The sequence below is a fragment of the Mustela nivalis genome (assembly GCF_964662115.1).
Source record: "Mustela nivalis genome assembly, chromosome: 9".
NCBI lineage: Eukaryota > Metazoa > Chordata > Mammalia > Carnivora > Mustelidae > Mustela > Mustela nivalis.
Genome location: NC_139028.1, coordinates 103,104,847 through 103,116,183, shown reverse-complemented (window position 1 = coordinate 103,116,183; position 11,337 = coordinate 103,104,847). Strand labels below are relative to the sequence as shown.

The 11,337-nt window shown below is 45.0% G+C and overlaps 1 protein-coding gene across 1 annotated transcript; it reads right to left on the bottom strand.

Annotated features, from left to right (window-relative positions):
* Positions 1 to 100: 100 nt before the first annotated feature.
* On the bottom strand, positions 101 to 5,829 carry PTPMT1 (protein tyrosine phosphatase mitochondrial 1). Its single transcript, XM_082747763.1, has 4 exons — positions 5,145 to 5,829; positions 4,950 to 5,030; positions 1,745 to 1,936; positions 101 to 441 (listed from the first exon to the last, which is right to left on the bottom strand). Exons 1-4 carry the CDS (start codon positions 5,538 to 5,540, stop codon positions 283 to 285), a joined length of 828 nt encoding a protein of 275 aa, XP_082603889.1. The 5' UTR covers positions 5,541 to 5,829; the 3' UTR covers positions 101 to 282.
* Positions 5,830 to 11,337: the final 5,508 nt, after the last annotated feature.

The following is an 11,337-nucleotide window of genomic DNA, read 5'->3' as shown; positions in this document are numbered from 1 at the left end:
CCAGAGTGTTAGATACACAATAGATTTCTTTGACCCTATTTGAGAAAACAAGGACCCTCGTCCCATATCCCCATAACCAGTGAATTGAAGCCACACTAAATCTCTCTAGACACACAACAGTGTTCCATCAGGAAAGTGAAACAAGACAAAGGGAGCAAAATTATCCATTACTTAGCACACTTCTGCTATGTCAAGTCTGGGCTTAAATCCCCTTGGTCCTGTTAAAATCATTTGAATCTGTAGCAAGCAGGGTTGTCTTGAGTTCTTTCTGATTTGTGTATTTCACGTCTGTGATGTATGACCAGTCTTATCCTTTGCTGCCCCTGCAGTAATCTCCTTGTGGAACTCTTTGAGAACTTCCAACTGGCCAGATCTGATGTGGATGTGTGACCGGATCTTGGTGATGGCTCTTACAGCCTCCTCTGGACTCCAGTTGTACACCTGAAGTACAGGATTGGGAAATCAAAGAAAGAAAGGAGCAGGTGTTAAGGTGTCCTTGACCTAATAACAGGTGCTAATGGACTCTCAGAATTTCATTATTTTAAAAACTTCATTTTGAGGGGGATTTAAAAAACATGTCCCAAATGTTATAAATGGGGGTGGGTATTATGACCCTCTCAGTCAACCAATCCCACAATACTTTGCAATAGGCTGAGGGAACAAGTCAGTCTTTCTACCTAATTCTTGCTCTGCCAAACCCTGGAAAAACAAGGCTGAACATGCAAAGCTGAGATCCTAATTCAAGCCTGCATGGGCCTATTAGATGTTCTCTGGGAGCTGGGCTGTTGGTTGTGAGTTTCCTGGAGAGAGTATATGGTAGATGTTTTTATCCAACTTGCCACCACGGCTAGGAAAACAGCACTCTTTAGCTTTAAGTAGGAGGGTTATTTCTGTGTCGTCAGGTTTGGAACTCAATAAAACTGAGAAACTACAGATTTCAAGCCCAGCTGGGTCAATTCTCACTAAATCCAAACTATCCTCCTGAGCACCCATTTCCAGTAAATGGAGTCCTAATGATCAAAGCTTTAATACTGTTAAATCACATACTTTCCAGTCTACAGTAACTCAAAGCCAGGCCTGTTATCTCTACATTTTTTTCCTTAAACTATCCACATAACTTAGTAAAATGCTCTACAGGGGCCAGATAGGTAACAAAAATGAGTCAAGTTGGGAGTTGTGTAATAGGGAATAAGGGACTACAGAGTATTTGCTTATAAATATTCTTAAAAGCCTCACAACTGCCGTTCATAAAGTAATAGAATTTCATTGGATCCTCTGTTTCTAGAAACTAATACTGGAACTTTATTCTGAAATACTTTAAGAAATCTTGAGTCCTACAGAGCTGTAAGTGACTAGCACTATTATCTGTAGTACTAGATCTTCTGACATGCTATTTATAAGAAGTGCTTTTATTTTAGCCTTTTTCTAGTGTTAACATCCTTTGCAACTTCATTTTTTGAGTACCTGTTGTAGGTAGGTCAGTGCTTGACATACTTTCTCATTCAAGCTTCATGACACATTTAGTTTGAGGATCAGAGAGGGGAAGCCACTTTTGCCTGAGGTCACACAGCTGTTAGGTGGCAAAGCCAGAGATCAGCCTATCTGCAGGCTTCAGGTGCTTTCCACCTCCCAACAGTCTGAAACTGGGGACATGGCTCCTGCCACCAAGGCCTTCTAGCAGACCATGTTACTGAAGTTCTAGAAATATGCTGTAAATAGATCAGTCCAGAAAGACCTTTCCTACCTGAATCAGATATGCTGCCACCATAGTGGCACTCCTGGAGCGCCCAGCCTTACAATGCACATAGACAGACTGGCCCCGCTCCTGGTACTTGAGAGCAAACTGGACTCCTTTCTGGAGGTTAGCCAAGGTTGGAACTCCAGTCATGTCTACTGTGCTAAGCCGCAGCTGCTCGACTCCTACGTTCCTCCATTCCTGGAACCAGGTCCGCCAGCATAAAAGAATGAAAAAAACCCAACATGAGTGGTATGAATACAGGCTACCAAGAGACAACAAACAAGGAAGCTTAGAGTTTACTACAATGTGAATATACTGTTTACTATTTTCTAAACAAGGAACTTCTTACAGAGATGTCTTTAAAATGGCTGACCTGAGGCACCTAAGTGGCTCAGTTGGTTAAACATCTGCCTTTGGCTCAGGTCATGATCCCAGAGTCCTGGGATTGAGCCCAGCATTGGGCTTCCTGCTCTGTGGGAGCCTGCTTCTCCCTCTCCCTACCACTCCCCCTGCCTGTATTCTCTCTGTGTGTCAAATAAATAAATAAAATCTTAAAAAAAAAAAAAAAAAAAAAAAAAGCTGACCTGCATGGTTGGTCTTTCATCAAACAACAGCTATGCTACTGAGTTAGAATTATGTTCAAGATTTTAAATGTTCTTGGGGCGCCTGGGTGGTTCAGTCATTAAGCATCTGCCTTCAGCTCAGGTCATGATCCCAGGATCCTGGGACCGAGCCCCACATCAGGATGATCCCTGCTCAGCGGGAAGCCTGCCTCTCCCTCTCCCATTCTCCCTGCTTGTGTTCCCTCTCTCGCTGTCTCTATCAAATAAATAAATAAAATCTTTTTAAAAAAAGATTTAAAATGTTCTTAAAGTACCCTTTGGGTATCTGAATCTTTAGCTGCATAATATTAGCTGTATAAAATTCATTACAAAAGTTGTATAACTATTTTTGCATAATTGTGGCACCTGTGCAGTGACCGGACTGTAGGGTTGGACTACTATATTTTGCAAGAGCTTTTTATTTCTCTTTAAGTCTCTTCTTTGCCTCATTTTTTTGAGAGAGTACATGCTAGAAAGTAGAGTTACCATTTTAAAATTCAAACACCACACCTACCTTTGTTAGTACATTATCATTTCAGAAAAAAATAAGCAATAGATGAAATAAGGCCTCTGGCGTAACAAGCAGTTTTTTTTCCTTAAGACTCCAGATAAGGTGGTACCTGGCTGACCTTGCAACTTTTGATCTGGTTCTAAGTTCAAGTCCCACCTTGGGCTTAAATTACTTAAAAAGTAAAATCTTAGGGGTCAGAAAAAAAAAAGACTCCAAATAGGCTCCAGCTAATCTGTTAAGCTGTTTAGTTGGAACCAAAGACTTTATGACTGAGTGAAAGTCAATATTTTATACTGCTCATGAAATTAACAAAAAACAGCAGGTTTGCAGCATGGGGTTTGCATGCCAGAAATACCTAGGAAATTTGCTAAATACTCGATTTCTGGACCCACCCTAAAGTTCCTAAGTCAGAATTTCTAGGGGGTTGTACCTAGAAATCTGCCATTTTAACAAGACTGCTCGATAATATTTATGCTTATTAAAATGTGAGAACCACTGCCATGGAGATTTCTCTAGGCTAGTTAGGTAATGTAGCTGCATCGACAGGTGTCAATGTCTCAGACCCAAAGACTTTTTTTTTTTTTTAAAGATTTTATTTATCCATTTGACAGAGAGAGATCACAAGTAGGCAGAGAGGCAGGCAGAGAGAGGAGGAAGCAGGCTCCCTGGACCTGAGCTGAAGGCAGCGGCCCACCCACTGAGCCACCCAGCCCCCCCCCCCCAAAGACTTTTTGTGACTCTTACACCACAGGACTGATCACAGGAAGGAACATTTAACATTTTGGCTAATAATTCCTGAGGCCTTATAGCAAAGTACTCTGGGCAGTCCAAGGAACTGTTACCCATTTCTTAAAAATGTATGTCATCACTAATGAATATATTTTAAACATTTTTTTAGATTATATTTATTTAGTTAGTTGACAGGTTACAAGTAGGCAGAGAGGCAGGCAGGGAGAGAGGGGAAGCAGGCTCCCTGCTGAGCAGAGAGCCCCAAGCAGGGCTGGATCCCAGGACCCTGAGATCATGACCTGAGCTGAAAGGCAGAGGCTTAACCCACTGAGCCACCCAGCATCCCATTAATGAATATATTTTAAATATGAGTCCATTTCTAAGGTCACACACACAAAAAAACAACAACAACAAACCTATGGGTTGAAATAATAGCATCTTCATCAGGTTGTATCAGTAAACAAGAAAGATGACTGTGTAGAGCTAATAGATGTCAACATGATAAAGATAGGGCAACATCATTGTTTATTTATTTGATGTGGGGAAGGGAGGGAGACAATCTTAAGCAGGCTTCACACCCATAAAGGAGCCAGACCTAAGACCTAAGAACTAAGACCATGACCTGAGCCAAAATCAAGAGTCCCATGCTTAACCGAGTGAGCCACCCAGACATCGCAGGGCAATGTCTTTATAAAAAGATAGTGCGAAGTCTAATAACCATTGTGGAGAGTTCCACAAACAGGAATTGAAACTTAATGAAAATTATGTTTTAGGTCTGATCTCTGTATGACAATACTTTGGAGTTCCACTTTATCGTTAACATATGAATAAAAATTCCCTCAAATTAATGCCAGATGAAACCTACACAATTTTTCAGGGGGTGGTTTATGATAAATTACTCTTGGGGACTTGGGGGGGGTGGCTTTTCTTCTTAGAGTTTATAGGGTCTTCATCTTGAATGCCTAAGGCAATGCTTGATGTGCTCGCTAAGTGTTGAATGAATGAAATCAAGCCTTAGAAAAATTGCCTTTTGATTTGGTTCCTGACTCCAATTACGGAAATTAAGAATATATTTGTGCACAACGGAGTAGGCAGACTTTGTCAATGCTTTTAAATGCCTTTCACGTCGGTTTCTCTTTCATAATTAGTTTCTACCTCCAGCGAAGCCATTTAAGTTTAGAGGGCGGACCCTCCTCCTGAAGAGGCGGAAAAAGCCTGGGGGCACGTGTCTCTGGTGCACGGTCACCTGCAGCTCGCTCTCCACCAACTTCGCCCACCCCGGTCCCCCAGGCCCAGCCAGGGTGACGGGCGGGGCTGGCGGGCGCCCCTGCCCTTGCCCCTGCCCCCTGGCGCGCTGCCAGCCCCTCACCTTTGAGGAGTTACACAGGAACCGCGTCTCATACTCCTCGTTCATGGTGATGACCCCGCGCACGTTCTCGTCCTGTACCAGCTGCCGAGGCAAAGAGGGGGCTCAGACAGGGCCGCTGAGGAGTGGGCGGCGCTCGCCGGCTCCCAGTCCCGCCGCGGCCCGGCCTCCCGGCCCGGCTTCCCCGCCGCGGCTCACCCGGCGCGTCATGCTCCGCAGGGGCAGCGCCCCCAGCAGCACCGTGGGGTCAATGCGGTGGTACCACTCGCGGTGCGCCCGGCCCGGCACTTTCCCACGGAACACGGTGTACAACAGCGTCGGGTAGAAGAGCACCCGGGCCAGGCCGGCCTCCAGGAGCGCGCCGGCCGCCATCCCGCCCCAGCCGGCCTGGCGCAGCCGCAACCTGCCCGCGCCTAGGCTCGAGGTCGGCGACCGCGAGAGGAGCCCTGTGGGCGGCGGGGACGGGGGCGGCGAGTCGTCTACCGCCTCCCGCGAAGTCGACGCGGTCGGCGTGGGCCTCTCGGGCGCCGAGACTCTGGGCCCGGCCTCCTTGCGCTGGGCGGGAGAGCCGGGGCCCCCCCCGCCTGCCTCCATGGCTCGGGAGGAGGGGCCGCCGGCCTGTGGGAGGGACCAGGGATTCCTGGGCGCGAGGCCTGCGACTCTACCACGTGTGAAACAGGGTCCCCTGCCCGTGGCCGGCGGGCTCCCTCCCGAGGGAAGGGACTGGGACCCCAGGTGAGGGGGCGTTCTGACCCCGCAGCGGAACCGGCCCCGGGCCGAGGAAGAGCGGGCCCTGGGCAGAGGGAGGGGGCTGCGACCCCAGGTGAGGGTGTGACCCCACCGAAAGAAAGAGCAGCCCAGGAAGAGACTCTGCGGTCCGGGCAGCACGGGAGGGCGGAGTTGTGGAAGGGGCTTTAAGCGTTTAGCCCGGGCGGGGGTGGGGCCTCCTATCTCGGCGGAGAGGGTTGGAGGGGCCCCTGGGCTGATACGGCCCTCCTCCCACCCTCCCATCGCCGGAACCCCTTGCTCCCTCCTCCTGCCCAAACCCCAGTATATATATATACTGTGTGTGTGTGTGTGTGTGTGTGTGTGTGTGTGTGTGTGTGTGTGTGTGTGTGTGTGTGTGTGTGTGTAGAAAAAATACATAAATATAATATCTAACAATTATGAAAATATACTGAAGTATTGTGATAAGCTTAAATGTAAAAACCACACCCTACAGAGAGGTAAGAGAAATGGTTGTGATGCCGCTTATTTAGGTTTAAGTGGAAAATGGTTCTGGTGCTATTTTAAAAAGGTTTCTTTTCTTCTTGTAGAAGTAATACATACCTGGGGTGCCCAAATGGCCTAGTGGGAGGAGCATGCAACTCTTGATCTTTGGGGTTGTGAGTTCAAGCTCCACATGGGGGTTAGAGTTTACTTAAGAAAACAAGAAAAAAGTCATACGTACTCATAGCAATTGGAAAATACAGCAAAGTAGAATTTAATTATCCATAATCTTACCACCTCAGATGCATGTTTTTTCCTCTAATTTCCTATGTGTACCACTAGAAAACTTTTGTAACAGCTTTGTTGAGATATAACTTACCCAGTAGGCCTATACCATCATTTATTTACCCATTCTTCTGTGATGGAAATTTACGTTGGGTTGTTTTTTTTTTTTTTTTTAACTGAATAAGTGGTTTCAGCTTTTTTTTTTTTTTTTTTTTTAACAAGGAGTTCAGTAGCTTTTTTGGTTTTTTGTTTTTTAAAACAAGGAATTGCGGACTCCTGGGTGGCTCTGTCAGTTAAGTGTCTGCCTTCTGCCCAGGTCAGGATCCCAGAGTCCTAAAATTGAGACCCATGTTTGTCTCCCTGCTCAGTGGGGAGCCTGCTTCTCCCCGTCCCATTCCCTCTCCCTCTGCCTCTCTCTCTCATGAATAAAAAAATAATCTAAACAAAGAAATAAAAAAAACCAAGGAGTTGGGGTGCGTGAGTGGCTCAGTCAGTTGAGCATCTGCCTTTGGCTCTGGTCATATCTGAGGGTCCTGGGATCAGGACCACATCAGGCTCGCTGCTCAGCGAGGAGTCTGCTTCTCCCTCTCCTGCCTCCTCCCTCGTGCTGTCTCTTTCTCTGAAAAAATAAATAAAACTTTTTTTTTAGATTTTATTTATTTGACAGAGAGAGACACAGCAAGAGAAAGAACTATAAGCAGGAGGAGTGGGAGAGGGAGAAGCAGGCGAAGGAGAAGAGCCACCTAGGTGCCCCAATAGATAAAATATTTTTTAAAAATAAAAAAATTAAAAATTTTTTAAAATAAAAAAATTTAAAAATTAAAAATAAACAAGGAGTTTAGTGTGTTTTTTGTTGTTTTTTTTTTTTAATTTCAGCTTTTATGCAGATATTTTATTGTCACTCCCTCTACCCTGGTTTTGCTTTGTAGTTTCTCATTATAATAGTAACATGTTTATTAAAAAATGCAAACTCTTCAAAATGATATATAAAAAGTGAGGGTTTCCAGTAGTGGAGATAATTGTTTCAGTTAGATGTATGTTCCCCCAGGGATTTTGGTTTTTTCTTTTTAGAGACAAACTGTCCACCAAAATTCTTTATCCACTTCTCTTACAATATCTGAGCCGTCATTTGCTCAGTGTCCCTTGCAGTAAGAAGGGATACAGGACTCAGTCGCCTCCAATGGAACGTGAGAGGAAGTGATGTGTGCGCCAGCATCAAGATGAACAGGCCCAGTCCATAACTCCTCAAGTCTCCTTCACACTCTTTTTCTCCTCTTGGGGACTGGAGTGGTGATGAGGGCGGCTGGAATCATCTCAGCAGGAATGAGTTCTACGTGGCAGAGTCCTGATTAATCTGAGTTACTAAGGGTCCCTGGATCAGTTAAGCATCTGCCTTCAGCTTGGGTCATGATCCAGGGGTCCTGGGATGGAGGCCTGCGTAGGGCTCTCTGCTCAGCAGGGAGTCTGCTTCTCCCTCTCCCTTTGCCCCTTCTCTCACCCCCCAGTTGTGCTCTCTCTTTCTCTCATTCTCTCTAAAATAAATAAATAAAATCCTTTTTTAAAATAGTAAATTAATTTGGGGTGCCTGGTTGGCTCAGTCATCAAGCGTCTGCCTTTGGCTCAGGTCATGATCTCAGGGTCCTGAGACCCAGCCCTGCATCAGTCTTTCTGCTCAGTGGGAAGCCTGTATCTGCCTCTCCCAATACCCTGCTTGTGTTCCCTCTCTCGCTGTGTCTTTCCTGCCAAATAAACAAAATCTTTTTTAAAAAGTAAATTAATTAAAAAAAAAATAAACAACTCCCCATACCACCCTTCCTCCAGCCTCTGGTAACCACTACTTTTTTCCCCTTTGTCCCTCTCTCTTCCTCTATCTCTCTCTCGCTTTTTTTTTTTTTACAATTTTTAATCTCATTTTTAATCTCTTTTTCTTTCTTTCTTTACTGAATTATAATATACATACAGTGTTCTATTAGTTACAGATGTACAATATAATGGTTAACTCTTTGGGGTGCCTGGGTGGCACAGTCACTTAAGTGTCTGCCTTCGGCTCAGATCATGATCCCAGGGTCCTGGGACCAGGCCCCGCAGTGGGCTCCCTGCTCAGTGGGGAGCCTGCTTCTCCCTCTGCCTGCTGCCCCCCCTGTTTTTGTTCTCTCTGTCTTTGACAAATAAACAAAAATCTTTAAAAGAAATAAACAACTTGGGGTGCCTGGGTGGCTCAGTGGATTAAAGCCTCTGCTTTCAGCTCAGGTCAGGATCCCGGGGTCCTGGGATCAAGTCCCACATCAGGCTCTCTGCTTCGGCAGGGAGCCTGCTTCTTCCTCTCTCTCTCTGCCTGCACCTCTCCTACTTGTGATCTCTGTCAAATAAATAAATAGAATCTTAAAAAAAAAAAAAAAAGAAAGAAATAAACAACTCTTTTTTATGATTCAACAAATATTTTTTTAAGATGTTATTTATTTCTTTTACAGAAATCACAAGTAGGCAGAGAGGAGGAAACAGGCTCTCTGCTGAGCAGAGAGCCCGATGTGGGGCTTGATCCCAGGACCCTGGGATTATGACCTGAGCTGAAGGCAGAGGCTTTAACCCACTGAGCCACCCAGGCACCCCCAAAAAATTTTTTTTAAAGATTTTATTCTTGGGCGCCTGGGTGGCTCAGTGGGTGGGCCGCTGCCTTCGGCTCGGATCATGATCTCGGGGTCCTCGGATTGAGTCCCACATCGGGCTCTCTGCTTGCCAGGGAGCCTGCTTCCTCCTCTCTCTCTCTGCTTGCCTCTCTGCCTACTTGTGATCTCTCTCTGTCAAATAAATAAATAAAATCTTAAAAAAAAAATTTTTTATTCTTAAGTAATCTCTAGAGCCGATATGGAGCTGAAGCTCACAACCCTGACATGAAGATGTCTTTTTTTTTTTTTTTTTTTTTTATTTATTTGACAGAGAGATCACAAGTAGAGAGGCAGGCAGAGAGAAAGGGGGAACCAGGCTCCCCGTTGAGCTGAGAGCCAGATGTGGGGCTCGATCCCAGAACTCTGAGATCATGACCTGAGCCAAAGGCAGAGGCTTAACCCACTGAGCCACCCAGGTGGCCCTGACATGAAGAGTCTTCTGTTCTACTGACTGAGCCAGCCAGGCACTAGGCCCCTCTCATCATCACTCTTAATCCCCTTTATCCTCACTTCTCTCCACCCACCTTTCCTCTGGCAACCACCAGTGTGTTCTTTTTATTTAAGAGTCTGGGGGGGCGCCTGGGTGGTTCAGTGGATTAAGCCTCTGCCTTCAGCCCAGGTCATGATCTCAGGGTCCTGGGATCAAGCCCCGCATCGGGCTCTCTGCTCAGCAGGGAGCCTGCTTCTGCCTCTCTCTCTCCCTGTGTCAAATAAATAAATAAAATCTTAAAAAAAAAAAAAAAGAGTCTGGGGTTTTTTTGGTCTGTTTTTCCTTTGTTCATTTATTTTGTTTCTTAAATTCCACATCTGAGTGAAATCATATGGTATTTGTCTTTCTCTGACTTATTTCACTTAGCACTATATCCTCTATGTCCATCCATGCTGTGGTAGCTGGTAAGATTCCATTCTTTTTTATGGCCAGATAATATCCCAATATTATATGCCTCATCTTCTTTGTTCATTTATTTATGCATGGACACTTGAGTTGCTTCCATATCTTGGGTATTGTAAATAATGCTGCAATAAACATAGGGGTGTGTGTATCTTTTCAAATTAGTGTTTTCATTTACTTTGGGTGAATACCCAGTAGTGGAATTATTGGATCGTGTGGTGACCCTTATTTTTATTTTTTGAGGAACTTCTATGCTGTTTTCCAAAGAGACGACACCAATTGGCATGCAACAGTGCATGAGGGTTCTTTTTTCTTGCCAACACTCGGTTTCTTATGTTTTTTATTTTACTCATTTTGACAGGGGTGAGGTGATATCTCACTCTGGTTTTGATTTGCATTTCCCTGATGATGAGTGATGTTGATATCTTTTCATGTTCGTTAGCTGCCACCATTTTACTTTCTGTTATTGTAATCTTAACTACTCTAGATACCGCATATAAGTGACATCACCTACCATTTGTCCTTTTGTGACTGGATTATTTCACTTAAGATAATATCCTTAAAGTTCATCCCTGTTGTGCCAGGTGTCAGAATTAGCTTCCTTTTTTTTTTTTTTTAAAGATTTTATTTATTTATTTGACAGAGATCACAAGTAGGCAGAGAGGCAGGCAGAGAGCCTGATGTGGGGCTCCATCCCAGGACCCTGGGATCATGACCTGATTAATCCACTGAGGCTTAATCCACTGAGCCACCCAGGCAACCCATAATTTGCTTCCGTTTTAAGGCTGAATAATAGTCCCCTGTGTGTGTACACACACACACACACACACACACACACACACACTCCCCCCTGTTGGGTATAGAGATGATTTAAATAAATAAACTAAAAAAAAAAAAAAATGAGTTGGGCAGCACCTAACCCAGGTGTCTGTCAGTGGATGAATGAATAAGAAGCATCAATTTATCTATTAAAGTAATGTCTCTGCCAAACGGGGTCTCGAACTCACAACCCCGAGTTCAAGAGTTGCATGCTCCTCTAACTGAGCCAGCCAAACACCCCTAGATGCCCAAATCTTAACTAGCTTGGGCAACATGGATGATCTATTGACTCATAGAAACCTCAGAAAGGGCAAGTAAGTGGGCGCCTGGGTGGCTCAGTGGGTTGAGCCTCTGCCTTCAGCTCAGGTCATGATCTCGGGATCCTGGGATCGAGTCCCGCATTGGGCTCTCTGCTCAGCGGAGAGCCTACTTCCCCTCTCTCTCTGCCTGCCTGCCTCTCTGCCTACTGCAATTTCTCTCTCTGTCTGTCAAATAAATAAATAAAATCTTAAAAAAAAAA

Excerpts from the sequence above, each read along its gene's own strand:
- PTPMT1 (XM_082747763.1), bottom strand. The coding sequence starts at position 5,540 with ATGGAGGCAGGCGGGGGGGGCCCCGGCTCTCCCGCCCAGCGCAAGGAG. Across the intron at positions 5,031-5,144 it reads TGCGGAGCATGACGCGCCGG|CTGGTACAGGACGAGAACGT; the intron begins GTGAGCCGCGGC and ends TTGCCTCGGCAG. Across the intron at positions 442-1,744 it reads TGGCAGCATATCTGATTCAG|GTGTACAACTGGAGTCCAGA; the intron begins GTAGGAAAGGTC and ends CCTGTACTTCAG.